The sequence below is a fragment of the Micropterus salmoides genome, unplaced genomic scaffold (assembly GCF_014851395.1).
Source record: "Micropterus salmoides isolate LMB-PRFRI ecotype aquatic unplaced genomic scaffold, ASM1485139v1 Ms_hic_scaffold_8, whole genome shotgun sequence".
NCBI classification, from domain to species: Eukaryota; Metazoa; Chordata; class Actinopteri; order Centrarchiformes; family Centrarchidae; genus Micropterus; species Micropterus salmoides.
In genome coordinates, this window is record NW_024044570.1 from 8,988,494 (window position 1) to 9,012,004 (window position 23,511).

A 23,511-nucleotide genomic window follows, 5' to 3' on the forward strand; every position below is an offset into this window, starting at 1 on the left:
TTTTTGAACGTGATGGCAAGACTTTTATCAGACAGCACAGACAGGAAGAAACGTTGAATGTGGAATTGTTTGGGGTCCTTTTTGGGTCAGTGTGTGTGCGTGCGCGCTGGCCTTCTTTTTCCAAATCAACATGATGCAGAGTGTGTATCTCTTGCTCCGTGTTTTCACTTTGTCCGTCCGTATGTGTGTTTCTGCATGTGTTTGTATGTGTTATAAAATGTCTACTGTATAATGACAGTGGGCTTATAATGTGATCTCTTTATTTTTTCAGTACAACATAACAGCAGCCACCATGTAAGGCAGCTGTATGTTCAACATTCATCTGGATATAACACACACATATGTTACATGTTTTATATTATTTTTTATACAAAAACAAACAACGTATAGTGTATACTGTGTCAAACATACACACATTCTACATTCATACTTACAGCATTATTTTGTAACGCTTAATCTGTGGCTGACCTTATCATTGAGTGAAAATTGAGAGTTTTCTTGAGTTTTATGCATTTAAAAGCCTGATATTTTTCACATAAAAGCCCATATATTTTGTTGGAACTGCACCTGCCAGAACAGACTTGCTGTAATGTGTCATTTCTGAAAACACATGAAAATATAAAATAAGAGGTTCAAAAGTTGCTGAAATTAAAATTAAGCTAATTTAAGTTCTCTGTGCCCTCAGATGCAGCTGCGAAAATGTTGCTGTGGTCCTGGGATTAAACAGGACTAGGTAAGTATAAAATAAAATAAACATATAAACCATAATTAATTTTGTTGAGAGTATTCACTGAACATGTGTTGCTTTGAATATGACTCACTCTCCAATATTTGTGGTGATTTTTAGAGTTAAGACAGGAAACGTTACTGGGGATCTACCCTAACTCCTTTCAGGAGGGTTTTGCCCTTAAAGTTGCAGCTATCTCAGCTTTTGGATGTGTAAAAGAAGAATTTGGTTATGTGTGTTGTGTCGATGTTGCTGGGATGTTTCTATTGAATAAAAGTTTTTCCTTAAGATTATATAAGCATGCTGTGCCACATATGTTGAGAGTGAATATCATCAGCGAAAATGGCAAAAACAGGACCAGGAGTAGTCACTGTAGGGTGGACAGTTGTGTGGAAAGGACAGGGCAGGAGCGTCTGCTAGCTTGTCTCTGTCAGGTGTGTGTCTGATGCTCATACAGATGTGGAAACCCCTGTGCAGGGCAGGAGTCGATCATTTACATTTGAGAAACTTTAATGTTTTGGTGTTAAAGAAGGGTTTCTGTGTGTCACTCTCCACTTCTACGGTGCTGAAATGCGCCGTTACAGAACCAAGGAGGTGGACAGCGACACACAAAAGAAAAAAGGAAACGCGTCAGTTGACTGCTCTGTAAACTCTGTCAGCGTCTATGTACAAACTACAGTCTTGCCAACAAAACGTTAGCGTATATAAACGTAATTTCTAAAGTGGTTGAAATCAGTGATGACAGTCGGGATATTTTTTCCATTATTTTATCAGTTTGAGGAATTATCTGCACAGAGGAATTATTAGTCCCAAACGCTGCCCTGATGTGACTTTTATCGCTGTAAATTATAGCAATGTTTCCCCGCCTTCAGAACTTTTGTTTCATGATTAATAAAATGAAGCAAAAACCAGATAAAATGTGGACTCACGAAGGTATTGATAGCAGTGAGTTATGACAGTGTGTGTAGGCAAAGATGGGGTTGGTGTTGACTCCGATAAAGTGAGAGACCGTGTGTGTGTGTGTGTGTGTGTGTGTGTGTGTGTGTGTGTGTGTGTTTTGAGATGATGAGGCAGAAACTTAAATGTGAGAAAAGCTTTGCAGGATACAAAAGGTTGCGGGATTTAGGGAGTGTGTGAGTTTAGGGCTATTGATACAGGGAGGGGGGTATATACTCTTCGTGTAAAAAAAAACAAAAACTTGAAATTAGGTAGAAGCTGTAGTTTGTGGTATCGCTGTGACACAAGCCGGTATACATATAGGCTATATAACCCTAACCCTATATATATTTCTTAGATTTTCTTTTTTTGCCTCTTGTGTGAAATTAATATTTCTATTTAATAAAAGATTACCCACAAAATATGTAACTTAATTTGTATTAATAGGCGGTGGCCAAGCTGACATTATAAAATGTTTGTGCAATTTCTTGGGTGTTGAAAGTTTTGCACACACACGTGTAGATTTTCACAGGGAATTGTGCACGACTAAATTCACATATTCTCTTTTGTTTTCAGCAGTTTGTCTTCGGGGACATGACAGAGACGTAAAGGTGGACTCTCAAAACGTCTGACAGGAGTGTGTGTGTGTGTGTGTGTGTGTGTGTGTTTGTGTGTGTGACGTGTGTAATTTGATCATATTTAATGTTATCAGTTTAAATACACACTTTGAGGCTACAAAAACCTCCTAAAAAACCAATGTGATTTTGATGGATGTGCTACACTACACATAAATGATGTGTGTGTGCTGTTTATAATATGAAAATTGTTGGAAAATATTTGTGTGCACATATTTGAGGCTGTAAGTTGATACATGTATTTTTGTGCAGATGAATATCGACTTTGAAATGATGCCAGAATATAAAATCGGTGCTGTACAAGTTATTTTTGTGAAGATTATTTTGTGAGAGATGGCGTTTTGTTAATATATTTTACTTTGCACATTATAATTATGGCTGAAAGACTGTTGGTCAGAAATATATTTAATTTTACCCCGTTTGAAACCTTCCTCTCGGTGTCACGTTGACTTCGAGCCCTCCACTTGTGTCAAAGAGTGCGAGCAGCTGCATGTTGGCTGTCAGCATGCAGATACATTTTTATACTCTTTTTCTTCTGCTTAGTACATGGCATGGTTTGCTTTGTGCCACAGATCCTCGGTTTGTGAGAATTTCATGTTTAGTTTGGGTGTGTGTGTGAGAGAGAGACAGGGAGCATGGCGGCAAAGGGGTGGGGGTGGGGGGTGTTGGAGACTAAAAAATGCTGTTGCAAATAGCCTTTCTGGGTCGGAATGGGCAAATGAGAGCACATACTGCTGAGGAGAACATCGTGACAGCCGGTTGTGCAGAAACATCCAGCGCCTGTAAGCATGACTGGCTTTTTCGTGTGGACCGAAATGTAAAAAAATCAAAATAAAGCGATGGAAATCCAAAGCCTGTCTCAGTGTTTATGTAACACACATATCATCTCTCTCCTCAATGTTTGGGATGGGGAACTTACTACGATGGAGGCAATCTCGCGAGAGTTTGAAAGAGACTGGGGATTGTAGTTTTTTATTTTCTTTGGGGAGCTGAACTGGCGCATTTGGCAGCAGATGCGAGTGCGGAATAGTTATCTGGCGCAATATGCGTGAATCTATGCAAAGATGCCTCACGCCACCTGTTTTTTTTACTATTTGTAGTGGTTATTAGCAGTATGATGCATACAGAATACCTAAAATAGAGAGTGACTCATGTCTAGGTGGGAGCAGTCTGACCTCATAGACTGATATCACTTTAGCCAATAAAAACTTTCCAGGCGATCTCCAAGGGGCGGGAGGACGCGCACGTTTTTCACCAATGAAAGCATCCTTTCATTCATAAAGTGGTGTGGGCAGTTTTTTTCCGAAAGCGTGGGTTTGGAGGGTTTCATAATCCTGACTGAAACCGACAAACCTGATCCGGTGAGAGCCAATGACCGACTCCGGATGGTGGCTGCCATAATGATTGCCCAATCGCTGCTCATCCCGGTCTCCTTTTGACCCACCCTGATTCATACAGAAAATCGAATGAATGGGGAAAGCTCTGGAGTTGATTGACATGCAAATGCACCAACCGGCGGGATGGATCAGCCGAGAGACAGCTACTGCAGCCAGAGCAGAGCAGAGAAGAGGAGGGCGGGGCGGAGTAGGAGGTGGGCGGTGCACTTTAAATCAGGCTAGACAAGTGTTGGGGGAGTTGGGGGAGTGTGTGATGCTACAACCTCCTTATAAAGGGACTCTCTCTCACGTTGTGGCTACGAAATTAGAGCACATTGCCTAAAATTGAGGTCTCCACACACACATTCTCACACACACCGAGAGCTGCTGCCATGAACTGGATGAACGTTGAGGAGACGCTCCGCAGGGCCGAGACGCCTCTCTTCTGGGTCGGCGCATTGACTGTGGCCTCTCTGGCGCTGTGGCTGCTCTACAGGCTGCTCTCAGGCTTTAGGATCTGGGTCTTGGGAAACGGGCGGCTGCTCTCTCCGAAACTGGGCAAATGGGCAGGTGAGTTGGGTCACATCAATTTTCACGCCACCTACACCACGGTCACGAAGAGGGCAGCTCAGACGTAGGCAGGTGGACTCGACGTACAAACACCAGAATGAGGTTATTGAGCTGAAACTTCACTTTGGCACAAAGAAGAGCTGCATTCTGGTCCGTTTTTGTGGCTCAATTCAAGGGGTGGTTGGTGTTGCGTAACAAGCGCAGGTAAGCAGCTGATTGACTGACAAGATAATGGTGATTATTAGCTCAATTGTTTATTTTGTTTTTTTTTGTCGCGTCAAACACAGCACCGTCTGCTGCCAAGGGCTCCAGTCAGCGTTTTCACCCACATTTGGAGCGGTGGGGGGATGCCCCACATTGGTGAGCCAAGAGCCAAATTGCGCAGGCTATGCGCACTTTTCAGAGAGCTGTTTTATGTGGGTGAGCTCTCAGCCAGCGCACTACTGAACCACATTAGCCCATCCGCATGATGTAGGACAAACCCATATGCCCAATTAAAACGTGTCCCGCATCTAGATGATCTTCACATCTTTTGACTTTTCAAAATATGTCACCTTGTGGGAGTTTGTCCAACATTTTGACACTTGAAAATCTTTTACCTCACTTTGTGTATTAGTATATTTAGGCGGTGTATTGTCATGCTTTTGTTTATGTCGTCGGTTTCTTCCTAGTCATTGCTTGTCACATTACCATGCCTCATTCCGTTTGCCCTACATATTGTCAGACGATTAAAACGTCTTTAAGAGGATTTGACTAATGTACTTTGACAAAGTGCTTGGCCAAATAGGAGCGAGTTACCTGTCAGATCTAAGTGTATTATTTTGAATTGCTAGAGACTAGTCCCATAGGAATCGCCCTGCCATGGCTTGACCCACTTCTTCAGTCTCTTCTTTGGAGGACTGCTGCGTCTGGAGCTGCTTGCTGCGCAATTTGCCGAGCGCTCCCCGTTGCATCGGGATAGGTTGATGATCTCCCCCTTTTATTTTTAACACCCCAAAACGTGGCGACCCGGATGATTTTTTAAATTCTTTTAATTACCCAGATGTTTATCTGCACCGTGACGCAATTTGTCTCTAAGTCGTCGTTTTTTTTTATTAATGGGGCGTTTAATTGATGCTCTATGTACCATAAAAGGGAATTAAACGCATGACGCAAAGGTAGGTGCCTTTAGGAGTGACTAATGTCACATTTTTGTGATTCTGCTGGAATATGCGGAGGAATACCGGTGCACACGGATGACTCATTCGCTTGCCTCGTCATCCATTGGTCATATAGAAATTGTGATCCCCCCCCACCTCCCCTCTCCATTCACTCCACCTCCAGCGTCTTCAGTATCTTGTCAGATATAGCTGTAACTTCGCATTAGAGGTTACCTTCCTGGACTCTAAAAATAAAATTATTCCTCATGCTTGTAGCAGAGACCATTTTTGGTGCAGTAACAAACCGTTCTTAAAGGGTTTCTATTGCATCAAGCATACTGGGTCAAATCTAATACCTGTGATGCCATAGAATGAGTTTGAAGAGTGTTGCAAATGCTCTAAACCAGCAGTTTTAAAGTAGCATTTTAGAAAGAACTATTTTTCTACTAATCTAAGGGTTCATGAAACCTGTCACATGTATTCTTGTATCGCCTTTCTTAACATGTGAACTTGCATGACCCTCCCTGAAACCAGTTGCTGCCACCAGTCTGACAAGTCTGACTTTCATTTCTAATTACAATGGTTAGAGCCATGGCAGGGAGTGAGCAAGTGGAGGAGAGGAGGGAGTGGATGTGTGCTGGGGATGTGGTGTTCTCCTCAGCTGGTTGTACCAGATGTGCGGGTCTGGCCAGGTTAGGCACAGGCGTGATTTCCTTAACACACATACGTCAAGTGGTGCGACTCCTGGTCTCCACCTTATACTAAAGAACTAAGGCACCTGTTGAAACAAGTTAAACCTCCTAATGATTGAAAAGGCTTGGTATTGTCTCCTTGTTTTTAAGCACAATAAGCCACGAGTGTAAAATTAAGTCGTGAGTAGCTACTCCACAGAAGCTGTGGAGTTTGTAGGGTTTTCAGTCATTTACTTATACTTCCGCATCTCCCCTGAATTCAGAGCTGTGGAGTAGCATAATCCAGGTTGGTGTTTAGCACAACTCTTCAGCTCTTGTATCTAACCATGACAGTTGATTATCATCAATGTAAAGCGCCTTTGTGTAGGAAAACTTATTGAAAGCTTGAAATTTCATCACTGTCTTCATTTGTTTTCAAAGAATGCTTCTCTTTGTAATTATATCACCTGAATTGAGGACTGTGTGTAAATGGGAAAAGGTTTACTTTATTTCACTTACTTTATGGGATCATGTAAGAGGATATTGGCTAACACCCAGTAAACAATTATTCAAGGAAATAAAATCAGTCACTTCACCCATAGACAAAGTTCTTAGACTGACATGGCTTCTAAAATGTTCAACATTTGATAACTATCATCCTTTTTAAACATGTGCTTTTTACAGTCCACATGGCTGCAATTGCAACACACAAGACTACTTGTATTTCCTGGTCAGACGTGTGTGTGTGTGTGTGTGTGTGGTTGAGGTAGTTTGCCCACTAAACACTAACACAAGATCAGATACAAGTTAATCCCGTCCCTTTTTGCAAGAAAAGGAAATTTGTATTTAATGTTTGTTTGTTTTTTAAATCATTGGTGTAGTTTTTCATGTTATCACTGTACATCGTTGTGTCTTGTGTTGGTCTGAAGCTCTGCAGCTCTCACATGCAGTGGAGAGCAGGGATTTCTCTGGAGTTCCTTTGCCAATGATTGGTCTTCCCCTTAGTGGATGGGACTCCTAGCGGTAGAGCAGGAGCACTGCAGCATGGGTAAAGGCGGCTTCCCCAGCCTCTCTGCTGCACTGTGCAACCACACATACTCTTTTCCCACCTCCTGCCAGCCCAATCATGTCTGCAGCTCAGTTTTTCTCTTTTAAAAAAATAAAACCTTGAGTGAAGGAATGGCAACTCTCTAGAACATGACACATTTTATTTTTAGGAGATTTTGAAAAAGACCAATAGGTGCATCACAATAAAGCAAGATTGCTGCTTTTTTGTTTGTTTTTTTTTGTTAGCATTGTGCATGAATCTGGCTTTCAGAAAGATTTAGTCTTTTTTAGTTAACCTTTTTTTAAATTCTTTCTAGTATTTCATAGACATTTTGCAGTTTTCTGATGCAATTTTTGGTATTTATGCTTTTATTTCCAGTGGAGCAGCTTTTCACTCTGTGTAATAGTGCCTACTTTTCTCCTCTCTGCTCACTCCACACTTAGCCCCCAGCTTCCCTTATTATATAAGGGAGCCAGTGTCTGTTCTGTTGCGTGTGAGTAAAACTCCATTATAGAGAAGTAAATTAGACCAAAGAGAGCTTTCTGCAAGGGCTGGGTGGTGATGTGACACGCGCTTTCACATTAGAGTGTATTGAGAAAATGTTCCTATTACATAAGAAGGATGCAGCCATTCATCAGGACAGCACAAGAGTGACAAAGGCTTGGGTCAGCACGCAAGAATTTAGTAGAGTTTTTTTGGACCAGGATTAAACATTTGAGCCATTTATCAACACAAGCTGCAGGTGAATCAGAGTTGCAGGGTAGCGTTAATAATTTTGAGAATCATTGTCAGTTTTTGCTTTTTATGAATAGGAAGTAGGCTTCATTCACGCTAAGGAAGATGCACATATCAGACTGAAATGTATCCCTGTGTTTCAACTGAGGCAAGGTCTCTACTTTTTCATCCTTGTGAATGTGCTTCCCTCTAGTGCTTTGTATGAGAGAGAGAGAGTGTGTGTGTGTGTGTGTGGGCGGAAAGGGAGAACACTGCTGTTCATGTGATGAACACACTCTATGACACGTGCCAGAGCCAGGGATGCTGGGTAAAAAAAAAAAAAGAGGGAGGGGGGGAAAAAAATCCTCTGCATCCCCCTCATTTCAAACTCTTCAAAATCCTACCCCCCTCCCTGGCTCCATCTCGGCCACTGTGTAATTGTTTCTTGCACTCTATTTGAGCCTACAGTACCATCTTCCTCTAAGCATGTTGTTCTGTTCTCCAGTTAAATTTTTCTCATTCTCCACCCATCTCCTTTTTGCTCATCAATTGGTTTGCCCACTAAGCCATTCCTATATTCTCTTGACAACTTAAGTCTGTATTTTCTTAAACAAGTAAAGCTTAAATGCTATCCATCATGACTAGTGCTGATATTTCAGTATACAAGAAATAAGTGTACTTAAAGCCTAACATTAAAAAATTTGTAATACTGTAGCGTCACAAACACTAAGATGTTGCTTTGTTATATTTTCTGAAATTATTCTACTGTGGTTCTGACGACCGCTTAGACTACATGAACAGTTTAAGATAGAACTTCTGGATCTAGTAATCTGTGATTGACATTGGTCATGAATTGTAACCTTCTTTAAACAAATTATTGGTTAAATGGTGTAGGGCTGCAACAAACTATTATTTTCATTAATTATCTGCTGATAATTAATTTGGTCTATGAAATGTCAGAAAATAGTAAAACTGTGTATACAACTTCTGAAAACCTAAAATGATATCTTCAGATTGCTTGTGTGTCCAACAAACGGTGTAAAACCCAAATATATAATTTGGTTTACTGGCTTATAAGACAAAAAAGCACCAAATCCCCTCAACGGAATTTTTTTTATTTTTTTTTATTTTTTGATAAATAACAACTAGACTTCTTTCTTATGCATTGACAAACAATATCATTACTGGTCTTTCTGTCGAGCCATTAATTGATTAATCCACTTATCATTTCAGCAGTAAAATGGTCATTTGAAGCCCTTGCACTGACAAAGCAACAGAAATGCCTCTGCGAATAAATGCAATAACAAGTGATAAAGAAACCCCAGAAATGGGCCCCTTTGAACTTAGTTAAAACTTGGATTAAGGTTAAACCAACTTTCCAGCCTAACTATATCTTACACATAGATACTGCTATGCTTGAAAGAGGGCATCAAGTACAATAATGATGTAGCTGCTCAGTCACAATACTGGACCACCAGCATATTTGGGATTAGTGGTTTATTACCTTCTGTAAAATGATGCCTTCGTACATTTCAGTCCAACATGCCAGAAAGGCAGTATGTTTAGTTGTGGGCATGTTGAAATGTATGCTACTTGAGGCGTTGGCATCAGTCTTTCTGGAACAAACCTTAGAAGAATGTATGAAGTAATTACCTCTCCTGTTTAAAAATAAAAAAAGCCACAGTTTGGATGAACATAATATACAGTAACTTGTGTGCAAGGCGTTTTATGTAGTTTTCAGAATGCCAGTTTTGGTCAAACTTTGTAATACTCTCTGGTTATAGTTTGTGATGTGAAATAACTTCTGTTTACAGTAGGAATGCACGGCATTAAGACACAAGTCATTCAAATGCAGATTAATTTTGAAGAATCACTACATTTGTAGAGGAACTCCACATTTATGTTACCCACTAACTTGATTACAGTAATGTAAATTATACATCAGGTGTTTTCAGTCATGCGCCATGCAAGGCTATGTGTGTGGAGGTTTTCATACCTACTGCCAAAGACTCCAGCAGGTGACTTCTCTGATTAACTCTTCAGCCAGAGAGGACTGACTAATAAAGTGAACTCACCTGCTGTAGGCTTTTTTTTTTTTTTTTTTTTTTTTTTGAAAGTTTGTTTTCTGCTCAAATCACCTTGTCTCAATCCAAGTAGTTGTGGTGAAAGGAACTATTTATTTTCTTTAGTTGTGTGTGTTTGTTTTTTTTTTTTTTTTTTTTAAACAAGGCATGTGTGGAGGAGGGAGGGGAATGTAACTATTTTGCTCTGCATCCAAATATAGAAGCTGGTTCTATCTTGGGCAGCTCTGAAGTACATGTTCGCATTTTTATTTTTTTATTTTTCTTCTGTCTCGCCCTCCCTTCATTTCTCCCTCTTCCCCCGGCCCGATCAAGCATTATTTTTGTCTACTTTTATATTACCCATGTGACTTTCTCTCCCCTGCTATTTAAAGCTGTGTGTGTTTGAATGTGGAAGGTGGGTGTGTGTGTGTTGGGGGGGCTGTCTTTTGGATCTTCTGCTGCATCCCTCCCTCCCTTTTTTTTTTTTTTTTTTTTTTTCTTTCCCTCCTGCGGTAGGAGGGGCTGCTCGTTGATAGGCCAGTTTGGGGTGCGACAGATTACATAACTGTACGTAACAAGAGCGGGGCATACAAGGACCGCAGTCTCTCCTCACTGAGAATCTTAATTGGGTATTTGGTGGTGGGGAGGGTTGAAGAGGGAGTTTTTGTGATCATTTTAGTTCTGTCTCACTCTATTTTTGCATAGGAAGTTGACCTCACCCTGTCAGTAAGTGATTGTCAAAATCATGCCAGCTTTCTCTACAACTAAACACTAGATGAGCTAATTTTACCACCACACCTTTTTATCTAGAGAGGGAATAATCAGTTAATAGAACGATACGATAATCTAAATCAAAGATTCTTCATGAGTATCAGCAGTCAAGGCTTTGTGCTCGCCCTGTTCTTTTTCCACTGCTCATCAGATCAGATGTTCTGTGGTTTTTCCCAGCCTGCAGTACTCTTGCTGGCATCAGGGCTTTAGATGGAGGACTGAGGATGCAGCAGCAGCCTGGTCGTCGTGGTGATGGTGGTGGGGGATCTTGTTGGTATTCAGGTGCTGCGGCAGGCAGGCAGGCAGGCAGGCAGCTCCCAGACGAGGCAGTGCAGGCGCGCTGCTATTTTTACTCCTCCTGCTGCTTTTTTTAGACCCTCAGAATAGTGAGCAGGCAGCAGCAGGGGCTGCTCTGCTGCTGAGGAGGGAGGGAGGGAGACAGAAAAGGCTGGGGGATGTCAATGCCTTTGGACGTGATGTGCAGCAATAAGCACAGCAGAGCTGCGGTGCAAATGCGCCCTCATCAGGGTGCTTTAGAGCCAGCATGGTGGACCAGTTCTCTGAGGCGTAAGAATGGGGGGGAACTGGGTTCAGAGCAGTGTTGCTGGGAATGAATGAAAGGCAGCAGCAGTGCACACATCCCCCTCTGCCAATACACTCATGAATTCATGCACTCCCCTTCCCTAGCCTTTTTCAAATCACCATTATTTTCATTGTGCACATCACTCCAATACATGGTTGCCCCATCAGCACACATTCACCCTTTTGTCAGTGTGCGTCTTCTCTGAGCGTCAGTAGCACTGCTGTCAGTCACGTGTTTGCTTGCGTAGTCCCTTTTTGTTACAATGCATCTGTGTGTCACAGATGCATTGTAACAAAAAGGGACTACGCTCACGTGAGGGGAATTAAGTGTGTGTGTGTCTGAACATTAGTGTTTTGGACATTGTGTTCTGTTTTGTACGTCATTAGAATAGGATACTTATATTTTCTCTATTTCTGCAGTGCCTGGTCATCATTGAAGGGCTGCCAGTTATACAACTGGCATCAAATTTTATTCTGATATTTCAGTCTGCATTTCAAGCTGATAATTCCTGAATAATTTTGTGTCTTTGAGTAGGTATTATATGTTACTTCGCTTAAATTCAGAATACTCTTGGTTCTTGTATTTGTTTGACTAATGATGGCTGATAGCAACTCAAAAGCAAAAAAAAATTTTAGATTTTATCTGGCTTTTGGAGAAATGACACTCAAAGGCAAGAATAGTGGCTTTAAGACTGACACTATGTTTGGTATTCTTGAAATGCATAGCATGAACACATGCACTGCTAAGTACTTTACATTCTTTACTGTCGTCGTCAGGTTCAGAAGGTGATGCTGTGCCTGCACTTTAAGCGCACAACACATTCCTGCACGTTAACCTGGATCAGGTTAAAGTTCAAATGGTTATGGTACGTGCTTCATAACGCATTCTTTGCTCCTGAAACTCGGTCATGCAGGCGAAGGATAAAGTATTAGCCCTGTAGCTTATAAAACAAATAAGTCATTCAATTCATTAGATTATAATAGGAAAAACATAATTTTATGTGAAGATGGTTGTAGTAGCGCCCCCCCCCCCCCCCCCCCCCAGCCATTTTACTTTGCAGTGAATGTAGCCTCTCCCTGCCTTTGTTTGCCCCCACCTGCATCTGCAACGAGAGCCTGATTTGGTACAGCCCGTGTCCATTGAGGCATTTCTGCCACGGAGCGTTTCATTCTTAATATGGGGGAGGTTTAAAAATAACCAGGGATTCTGCTCTTTTCTCTTTTGACTTTGTGCTTCTCACTTGCCTCTCATTCACTCGTTCTCTTCCACACACCCCCTCTCCTCCACCGCCATCTCTGTTCTGTTTCTTTCTCCTTCACTTATTCGTTCTCTTGCTTCACTCCAGTTCTATTTTTAGCCAGCCCTAGGATCTCTCCTCACCCCACCGTCTACCCTACCCCACTTCACCCTCCTCCTCCTTTCTCCTGCTACATGTTCGTCATCACTCCCTCCTCTCTGCGTCCCCTCTCTCATCTCTCTCGTCTCTTTTTCCTGCTCTCCAGCTCTTTGCCAGAGAATGTCCTCTACCTCTATTAATCTTTCATCAAGCTTTGCTAATAATTTATGATTCACAACTGTGTGTGCATATATTTTTGTGAGTACCCCCCCATCCCTCCTCACCACGCTTTCTTGTTTGTCTTGTGTCCGTTTTTCTACCTTCCTTGTTCTTCTTTCCCTACCTCCCTTCTCCCCCATCCTCAGTCAGTCTAAGAGGGGCTAAGGTTGATGGGCAGTGAAGGTTTAAAAATAGCCCTGCTTGCTTGACAAGGTGAGGAGAACTCTGAACACAAGAAGATCAGCTCCTCTCTGTCTTGGTCTCTCCACGCTGTGGCCACTTTACCATCTTTTGTTGTACGTCTATGAAATCTGCTCATACCATACTGTTCTGATTCTTGCTGGTTTTCCACCATTCGCCTTCCTCCAACTATATGCAAACTACAGATACACTTAACCTTGCCAGTCAGATTTTGGTGGCATACTAAAATGATAAGGTATTCAAGATGAAGACTTGATCTTGAAAATTGTATTGTTTAACATCACAGGAGCTGCTCCCAGTGAGGTATCAGTGGGTGTTGAGGGCTTTGAGTCCTATACTGTCTTCTATCTTTGTTATACATTAATCTATACCATCTTATCTCAACCACCATATAGTCTCTGCCCCATCTTTTCTTTTGTAGCTTAATCTTTGCTATCTGACTCCTATCTAAACTATCTTGAGTTATATGCATCTCTGCTCTAAAATTGAACTACACGCTTGCTTTTGTTTGCACTTTGAGAATGGACACCTTGTAAGCATCTCATCAAACAAACGCTATTTGACTGAAAAGTCATTTTAGAGGTTTTCCTAAATAGCAGGGGAATAGTGTCGCAGGGTGTGTTCACCAACGGATTGGCTTAAAGTGAAATATGTCATATGTCCCTGTCTGTCACCTGTAAAGAGCCCTGCGGTAAACTCCATATTGGAGCTCTGAGCTGTCACGATAACTGGAAGTGGTCAAACCTGATGTGAAGGTGTGTCGTAATTCTCTACACAAAGTGTGTGTGTGTGTGTGTGTGTGTGTGTGTGTGTGTGTGTGTGTGTGACCAGATGCAAAGATAACCGAAACCGTGAAGATGTCATAGTCATAGATGTGCCAGAGTAATGAGTCATTCTGGTATGACTTGTCAGTGTTGCTGATGTATTATGACTTTGAGGCCATTTGACTGGGTTACAATAACTTTACCTAGATTTATAGAATGGATAGCTAAAGTCAAGCAATCTGATTGGCTGATGGCTATGGTATAATAACTACATATAACGACTGACATAATTCCTTCGTGTTGGGCCGAACAACGCCCTTTTGCTGGGATATGACAATGTAAAGAAATTGCCTTGACCCCTGCCCTGCTACACAGTGTGAAGAGAACCTATACTAACCTCTTTCTTCTTTGTCTCTCTCCAGTTGTGACGGGAGCCACGGATGGAATCGGGAAATCCTATGCGGAGGAGGTGAGGCTCTTGGACTCTTATTTATTTGAGGGAAAAAAAAAAATTCATGGAAAAGCTGTGACTCATATGCACACATATGCAGTGTTAACCCATAGGTCATGGTAGCTGAGAGCTCTTACAGGCCTATTAACATGGAATAGATCCATCACACACCGTCTGTTATGGAGGTAACTAGCTCACGTTGAAAAGGGGCTACCCTGCCACGTGTTGGGCCCATACTAATGTGGGTGTGCTGTATAATATAGTCATGTAGGGCCTTTGACTCATACTGTTGCTGTTGGTGCTACAGTGAGGCTAGTCGCCTGTCACGCAACAGTAGGCAAATTTTACAGTGTATTATGCCATGCAGTGTTTAGGTATGTTAATATTTATGTAGAAATGCACTACGTGAATGCTGCTTTCACATGGAACATGATAAATCAACCTCTGTGTTCTAAAGTACGTCATTGCAAATAATTTGAAATTCACAAGCAGATTTGCAATTAGATTTGAAAATCCACCTAGCTGAACTTCGAACCTATATTGAGTCAGTGTCCAGTTGAAATGGTAAGGGCAGTAGCTGGACAGAATTTCAAGGAAAAAATTAGCAAAAATGTGATTCAAACTTATCAGAATGCCAGAAAAGCATGCTTCCAACAAAGTGAGCACAACATGTGTCAGTGTGCAGATGGAGATAAGTGATCAATCTATGGTCACTGGAGGGATTTTGGAAGATATGTTACCATTGCTCTCCCAATCAACCAATCCAGAATTGAAGCATACTTATTTAAAGTTTAGAAATACAGACTTACACTTTTGAGAGTTGGTGCTCTTGACAGAAATGTTAGATTGTTTAATTTTTTTTTGCTTTATGGGCATTCCTGAAATTTAGTTCTCTTGCCTCGCTGCCATCTGTAGTTCCCACACAGTATGTTACATTGCCGTCCAATATATTTAAAATTTCAAAGTCAAACTTGTGCATCTGTTTCTAAACTGGTATTTCCTTTCTAGCTGGCTCGTCGAGGATTTGCCATGATGTTGATCAGTCGCTCCCAGGACAAGCTGGATGACATGGCCAGGTCACTTGGTAGGTGTGTGTGTGTGTGTGTGTGTGTGTGTGTTTCTACAACATCAAGGAAACCCGTTCGGGGTTGAGAGCACAGCAAGTGGGCAGAAGAGGATGTGTGTAGAGGAAGGCAGTGATGTGCAACCTTCCCCTGTCTGCTACGGGGTTTACCAGGCCCTGACAAGAGGGCATAATCTCAACGTAAGGATTTAGAATATAGTCAAATAGAGGAGGAGAAATTAATCCTTGCATCTGTTTTGAGGACAAAATACAAGTTCATATTAGTTTTCCAAAACACAATGTGTTTTACAGATTCAGTCATTTTGTGAGTACTTTCACTATTAAGATTTATTCCCCTCAGTCCCATTTTTCACACTATATTGCGTCCTGCTAAGTCATGCCTTTTTATTCTGTTTGAGTGGTGGAGAATTGGAAACATGCAGCTAACAAAGCAGGCTATGTTTATGTCTTCACTGTTAGTATGAAGATAGACACAACAAATATCTGGCCGGAATGAACTTGTGGACCAACCAGTTACTCTGAGATTTTTTTTCGAAACAAACAGGCTTTCCTCATTCAAGACAGAAACATCCTACACAACAAAATTAAAATGAGTGTCCATATGAAACGGAAAGAAACTTTTTTTGTTTTTTCCCCCTCTCTCCTCTTCGCTGGCCTCTGTCCACATTTTAACAAGAGACTGAATGGTGAGTGGCCCCCCCTGTTCAAATGGTGCCCCTTCCCGACTCGCTTTCTTTCCATCTGTCTCTGACGTCTCCCACAGTGCAATTTCCCCTGTCGTGCTTCAAATCCACAGAGGGGGCTGATGGGTAGTCACGAATGGGGTGCGGCGTGCCAAACTCTCGCACTCCTCCCTCACGATTACTCTGAGAAAACCGCCCTCCCTACCATGTAACCGGGCAACCCAGCATGTCCCACCTATAATTTCATTGTTGCAAGCATCTCATTTGACTCTTGATTGCACCTACCTGGCAACTATAAATTACTCCTCCAATTTGGCAACCTCATCCTTAATATTTCTTCTTTGCCACCATGTCCTAAGCTGCTTTTTATTGTTTTATTTGACTTGGACTCGCGTTGGTTGGAATCACTAAAAATAATCCAAGCTAGAATATGGATTTCATGGAGGCTCCAACCCTTAACCCCTCTTTTCTGTATTTTATTCACCTCCACCTCACATCCCTCTCAGGTTCCCCTTCTCTTGTCTCAACGCTGAATATACACTGACACGCTACTGGTCTTTACTGAGGCGCATCCCAGGAATTTTCCTCTTATAACTCCCTCTGCCACCTATCAGCTAAACGAGTCTTTGGACAATAAATTCTAATTGCAGCAGGCGCGTCAAACATGACGAAGGAATGGAGGGAGGAGGGATGGGGACACGATTGCTCAGCTGGTTTGTTGGTACGCAGTGCCCTCTTCAGTTAAGTCTGACAGATGGTTTCATGCTCCTTCATTTGAATGGATCCAGGGTTTTGAAACGGGGGATTGCTGTGTTGTTGAGCCATGTAATGCTAGCTGAATTGTGGCACTGTGTGTAGTGAAGGCATGATTGCTCACTAAAATGATTGATCTTAAACATGCTTCCTTCTGAGCTTTGATCTTATCACAACAATTGTATGATGTAACTTTTATGTCCACAGTTCAAACACTCATTGCATAGATATCATTGTTAATGGACACTTGTTTCTCCCTTACAGAGGAGCAGTTTAAAGTGGAGACCAGGACCATTGCAGTTGACTTTGGCAAGGCAGACATCTACTCCAAGATTGAGACGGGGCTGAAGGGTCTAGAGATTGGTGTTCTGGGTAAGAGATGATTTTGTTCAGGCCAGTGTGCTCATTCATCCCACATTGTGTCCAGTAACGACTTGGGCACGATTTGCATGTCGACATATTTGACTTTAATGTAAGAACCTGTTGTGTTACATAAACAACAAGACCTATCCTAAAGGGCAAAGCGACAGAGCAAGACAAACTATACAAAAATTAACAAACATTTGACATTCAGTTGCTGTGTGTTCAAGCAGCACGAGATGCATTGTTTGCAGCAGGAGGTGAGATGCTTAAAGAGTCATTAATATTAAAGATTAGACACAACTTATCCCCCCCCCCCCCCCTTCTGGATTTCGCTATATACATCAGCCATGCCGTGAGTTAAATTGTAACACTTACTATGGAAACGTAAGGTCGTGTGATCTCCTGATTCTCTCTCTGCACAGTGGAGTGATCTGATCCATTTTACACTCAATGAATTTAGATGCTTGAATTGACTTTGCCAACTTTGCCTGACTGTAAAAGTACAATGTGCACATTGTTGACAAGGGTCATGTTTAAGGTCTGGTTGAATTATCATGACATAGTAGTGATGGAGACATATTGCCAGAACACAAAGGATAAATACTGTTTTTCTTATCTTTTAAAAGTCTGTCTTGAGCTCAAGGTTTAGAGACTTATCAGAAAGCAAAAACGATATCACGACAGAGGGTATATATTTAAAATTTCAGATGTCTGTGTAATTATAGACTCGAGAGTTCACATTGTACTTTTTAGTTGAACATCTAAGGAACTGCTTGTCCTTATGATACCAATTGTGCTCCACTGGTTATAAGGTGTGGCTATGTGAGTAAATGCTGGTTTGTCTTGTTTGCTTTTGCTGCCACCTTATGGTAGACATTTAAGCTAGTTTGATTATTTTTTTTTTTTTTCCAGCACCAGGTTATTTTGTGAAAACCGCAGAATAATTTTTATTAATTTTTTTGTCTTCAACAGTCAACAATGTTGGTGTGTCCTACCCTTACCCCGAGTACTACCTCCATATTCCTGATCTGGACAATGTAAGTTTTCTTATTTAATATTTTATTTGCAGATGCAAATTCTCCGCTGCTGCTCGTTAAGAGTGCAGTGTCTAAGCCTGTGGAAAAAGCAAATTCATTTACCATTCTTCTTTTGTCTCATGCTGTACAGTTTAGTAATGGTTAATCTGTAGCATCTAGTATACCAATCATCTGCTTCCTCTGCTCTCTACTGTATAAACATAATCTTATATGTGAATGTTTAGCTGACTGGTGCTTTCTATGTTTCAGTTCATCACAAATATGATCAACGTTAACATGACCTCAGTGTGCCAGGTAAGTTTGTCTGTCTTGACCAACTCTGCACACTCTTGCTCTTCAGAAAGGAAATATTCTAAATACCTTCAGCCAAATGCCAAATATTTATATATCACCCCAAATGTTTGTTTAAAGTTGATCCATGGGGTACCCCTTCCCCCTCCTCACTTTCCCCCTTTTGTTCTTCTCCTCCTTTCTCCTCTTCTGGTGTTTCTACCATGGTACCTGCAGTGTCTCAGTTGTTCCCAAAGCAACGGTGGACTACACCAACGCTGTCTGTACTTGCCACCCACGTTCTCTCTCTCTGTCTCTGTTATTTTTTTCTTTTATATAAACTCTTTCACAGAGTCCTGTTCCTGAGTTTTGTCATTAACGTTAACTGATCTTGTGGTGGTGGTTTCTTTCTTCTTTTAGATGACCCGTCTGGTGCTGCCCAGAATGGTTAAGAGGTGAGTTAAATGATAGGCTTCCATGTTTTGTGACATGACTGCAGTCAAATATCAGTGTTGCAAATGAGGGAGCGTGGCACAGAGCTGCACAAGGAATCAAATACTGCTCTTGTAAAACAAAATTTTATTTGGGAGACACTTTATAAAGGGGACACTCTCTTTTTTTTTTTTTTTTTTTTTTTTTAATAAGGAAGTGGGAAAAGAAATCCTGACCAAGCTCTTTCCATCACTGCATCTCTCTTCCTTTGTTCGCAATGCTGACAAGCTTTCAATTCACACAAAGTGCTCTTCCCACCAGATTGGCTGCTCTTTTCCCATGTGACTCCTGCTGGCCAATAGCAGCGCAGGCACATTTGGTGCCGTGTGAGGCTGGAGCGTTGCTCCACTACATCACTGCAGCAACAGGCTGCCATGGCAACACACACGGCCACTACCACACTGTGTTAGAGTGTGTGTGTGTGGAACGACACTTTGTGTGTATTTGTCAGTGTGCTGAATGTGTATAGAGACAGAGTTCCCACTGGCCTGGTAAATCATTGAAAGTTTGTGGATTTGAAGAAAAAATAAGGATAAAAAAAATTTGTTGCTCTGTTCTGGGATCAGTGCTTCACATTTTGGGGAAAGCCCTGTGATGTAGATTGTGGTGTTGAGGATTGTAGCAGGATGTCTTGATTTAGAAAATCCCAAATTAACAATAAAGCCTCTGATGTATAATTTGATCAATGCAACATCATCAAAAACATGATAGTTTTGAGTCATACAATCTTCATTAATTCTTTGAAACCTCTGTAACGTTGCCACCCTAAATGTGTTTTTAAGCATCACAGACAACAAACCAAAGTTCTTGTCCTAAATCTACCTTGTTGTGTGGTGTCGTTTTTTTTTTTTTTTTTTTTTTTTTTTTTTTTTCTCAGATCCAAAGGAGTTATCCTCAACATCTCCTCAGCCAGCGGCATGTACCCTGTCCCTCTGCTTACAGTCTATTCTTCCACAAAGGTATATGACCTCTCTATTTGTCTGTTATTTATATATAGATAGAGAGATGGAGATATACATATATTTTCTGTGTGCAGGCCTTCGTGGATTTCTTCTCTCGTGGCCTTCAGGAGGAGTATAGGCGTCAGGGCATCATCATTCAGGTGAGTTTTGGACTTGTTTGATGGGATTAATTCCTCTCCGTCCATGTTGCATAGGATGTTGTTGCATGTGTTCTCAGTTGTGAGGACACTTATGGTTTCTGAGCTTTTATGAGCAAAAAAGATGCCAGGATGAGACAACTGTAGGATTTATAATTATTTATTTATTTTCAGCCCTGCCCTTAAGTGATGTTACTTTTGCAGATGAATTTAACTGAGTGCCCTAAAGCCACTCACTGACAAAACATGAAGATGTGGCTTCACCTTGACATAAGGTTATTTAGTGCTGCTAAGCCAAGTCTAGACATTCAAAATTAAATAATATTGATGGGATGTCTAAGTCTGGGTAAGATTTGGGTCAGATTCAATCATTATCCTAGTTATTTCTCTGATAAACCTAGTAAACCCCACATGAAAATACCCATCATTCCCATCCCTTCTGCCCTAACTTTGAGTGACAGTAGCACAAATGATACCAATGTAAGCCCAGTCTTCTTGGTCATTGTGCCACTTGTTTACTGCATGTCTCTGAAGTTATTCCAATCCAAGTTGAAAATATTATATACAGCTACGTCTTAAAGGTCCATTGGTGTACAGCAACCTTTAGGCCAAACTTGGATTGTGGCTTTTGAATGTCTAACAAAAATAGAATAAAATGGTTAGGGAACATGACCAATTAATTGTATTATGATTTGCTAGTTTTATAGAAATGTATTTTGTTATAGACTCTGTGACAAAGGATATAAGAAATTCAGATATTATATTATATTTTTTTTTCTTAAGTCAGTGCTGCCTGAAGGGAAATAAAATGACTACACATTCATGAATTATGCTTGTTATACGCATTTTTACAGCACAGGCGTTTTTGAAAATATGTTCCACTTAAACCTTGTTTGTTCTGGGGTTTTTTGTTTTTTGAAGCACCCTCTGTTTTAGTCACTCATCCACCACCTTATGGTGGGAGTGTGTACAGCAGTTTCACCTCAACAAACCCTATGTTTTTATCCAATAACCCCAGTCATAAGAACAGATTACAGCAAAGATTTTAAGTGCATCTTGGAGTCCCATTGGTCAGCCTCACAGGAGGACACATGACATGCCACCATTTAAATACTTAACACATAAAATTATCTGTGCTACAAATCTGGAGTTCATCTGTGGAAATTTGTCATTTAAATAATCTTTATGCTATCCTGAGGCAGAACTAGAAATTTGTTTTAGTCAAACATTGTTTACACATTGCGATTGGGTCTGGAAGGGTTTTTAGCTCATCTCACGTTTTCTCGTTGTCGTTGTGCAGAGCGTGCTGCCCTTCTTCGTGGCCACTAAAATGACTCGTATCAGGAAACCCACCCTGGACAAACCAACCCCAGAGCGCTATGTGGCAGCTGAACTCAACACTGTGGGTCTGCAGAGCCAGACTAATGGCTATTTCCCCCACGCTGTCATGGTAAGACGTGGAAACCTCAAATACTCAACCTAGTTGCAACACACATCCAGTATAGATCCAGGCTATATTTTGTTTTACTCAAATGATTTGTGGAAACTCTAGATAATGCTGTGAAAAAATAGAGTACTGTATGTCTTTTTGAAGATGTCTTGGAAAAGGTTTTTAGTCAAATCATTTATTTTTGCATTTTCATTTAAAAGTTTTTAAATGGCTTATAAACTCATGTGGCACTTTTTTTTTTTTTTTTGTGGTGTTTTTTTTCCCTCACAGGGTTGGTTCACCACTAAGCTGGTGCCAAGCAACATCGTCATCTTCTTTGCAGCTAGAATGAACCGTCTGCAACGTACCGGATACCTGCAGAGGAGAAAGCTCCGGGAGCAGAAGAATGGAGCAAACTTCAAGAGTGACTAGGAAAGACGGGTGACGAATATGCAGGCAGCAACTCTGTTCTGACCCGGTGAAGCATTAAAGGAAAAGAGAGATTGTGTTTTGTATCTGTGTGACTGCTCCTACAGTTGCCTGAGGTTTCACTTTTTTGTTCCTTCAGTAAATATGCACATCAAAGTATGTGTATGACTTTGTGATTTGTCCCAAGAGAAATGGCCAAGTAAGACGGGGGGATAATAATAAAATTGCTGCTCTTGGCAAATACCATTAATACTTTTTGTCACTGACACTGATGGTGGAAATATACAACCAAAAATGATTTGTTTACCCTGCTGTTGTAAGCAGTGGAAAATGGTGGTGGGCATCTTTTTTTATATATGTATAATTATTTATTTTATATTCGTATGAACACACGAGCCAAACTCAGACCTTTTAGACTAGCTTTCAACCTGTTTACAAATCATTGAGCCATTTAAAGATGGCTACTTCCTATGTTTGTTTACGGAACTATTATCGGCATGCATTGGTTTTTTTTGTTTTGTTTTTTTCTATAACATTGTGTGTTTACAGTATATTTAAAAAGTTACTTTGTGGTGGGTTGTTTTTGCACAAATGACTTGTTCTAAACCAAAGAGTTTTCATAGTTATCATTCACTGTTGCATTAAACAAAAGTGCCTTTCTACTGACATTAATGCTGGAAATGGTCAGATTCAGTGATCGGGTATCGACTGGTTAAAACTGTGTTATGGAAGGATGTAATTCAACTGGTGCTATGTCCATGTGAATGACACGGTTGCTTAATTTTCTGCCTATTTTAATCAAAATGTAAACCTTTCACAGATGAAGGAAACCTAATTTTGTACATCCGGTGTGTTTTGAAAGGATTTCAAAGGGATTGAGAATATTTTACATCATTACTGTAGCTGTGGTTTCACATTTACTTACAGACTAGTTCACATTCTACCAAATGTTTGCTGCAAAACAAGAGAACTGTTCTTCTTAATACAGTTGGTGCACAATTGAATACTCCATATGATTTGGTCTGACCTGTTCCTCAACTAAGCTGCCTTGTGAATGCTTTTCCTCTGTAAAGAGTGTTTTAATATGCTTGGAAATTAAAATTTGAATTTCTACATGTAAAATGCACTGACATTTGTCCTGGGTTGTGTGTGTGTGTGTGTGTGTGTGTGCACGTTTTAATACTTGAAGTACATTTTCCTGATTATATCTACATACATACTTTTACATTAAGTAACATTTTCAATGCAGAACCTTTTACTTTTATTTTTACAGTGTGGTATTAGGACTTTTACTTAAGTAAAGAATCTGAATACTTTGTCCACCACTGGCCAAAAATATCCTTTAGAGTGGGGAAACATCAGATGGACATCAGGAAGCTTAGAGTAGAATAACGGAGTCTAAAAAATGTATTTGCATTCAGGTTAGGGCAGCAATTCCATTATACTGGGATGATCAAAACAATTTAGTGTTCAGTGGCACCGCCATAAAACTGAAAGAAGGATCTGGTTATTAAAAGCTTATATGGAACAAAATGAGGACGCAGTGGCAGAGTGTATGGGACAAGGATACTAAAGAAAGGCTTTCATACCATATTCAGCAGAAAGTGGGGGTGGAATTACTGGGTCACATAAAGTTAAATGCACCTCTGCACCTTATTGGTAAAACAT

At 40.9% G+C, this 23,511-nt stretch overlaps 1 protein-coding gene and 1 long non-coding RNA gene across 5 annotated transcripts in view; both read left to right on the forward strand.

The window, feature by feature from the left end:
- Nucleotides 1–3,150, forward strand: part of LOC119894448 — a 43,667-nt gene extending 40,517 nt beyond the window's left edge. For all 4 annotated transcript variants that reach the window (XR_005442927.1, XR_005442925.1, XR_005442924.1 and 1 more), the window contains 2 exons: nt 686–733; nt 2,240–3,150. This is a non-coding gene — a long non-coding RNA (uncharacterized LOC119894448). The remainder of the gene's footprint in view (nt 1–685; nt 734–2,239) is intronic.
- Nucleotides 3,151–4,066: 916 nt separating this feature from the next.
- Nucleotides 4,067–22,969, forward strand: hsd17b12a (hydroxysteroid (17-beta) dehydrogenase 12a). Its single transcript, XM_038706744.1, has 11 exons — nt 4,067–4,244; nt 14,176–14,222; nt 15,213–15,288; nt 16,989–17,096; nt 18,060–18,124; nt 18,374–18,418; nt 18,815–18,849; nt 19,764–19,845; nt 19,923–19,988; nt 21,286–21,435; nt 21,706–22,969. The coding sequence occupies exons 1-11, from the start codon at nt 4,067–4,069 to the stop codon at nt 21,844–21,846; spliced, it is 993 nt and encodes a 330-aa protein (XP_038562672.1). The 3' UTR covers nt 21,847–22,969.
- Nucleotides 22,970–23,511: the final 542 nt, after the last annotated feature.

Bases quoted from the DNA above. Each gene is read 5' to 3' on its own strand.
- hsd17b12a (XM_038706744.1), top strand. From the start codon at position 4,067: ATGAACTGGATGAACGTTGAGGAGACGCTCCGCAGGGCCGAGACGCCT. The intron at 4,245-14,175 runs GTGAGTTGGGTC...GTCTCTCTCCAG, and splicing joins GAAACTGGGCAAATGGGCAG to TTGTGACGGGAGCCACGGAT. The intron at 21,436-21,705 runs GTAAGACGTGGA...TTTCCCTCACAG, and splicing joins ATTTCCCCCACGCTGTCATG to GGTTGGTTCACCACTAAGCT.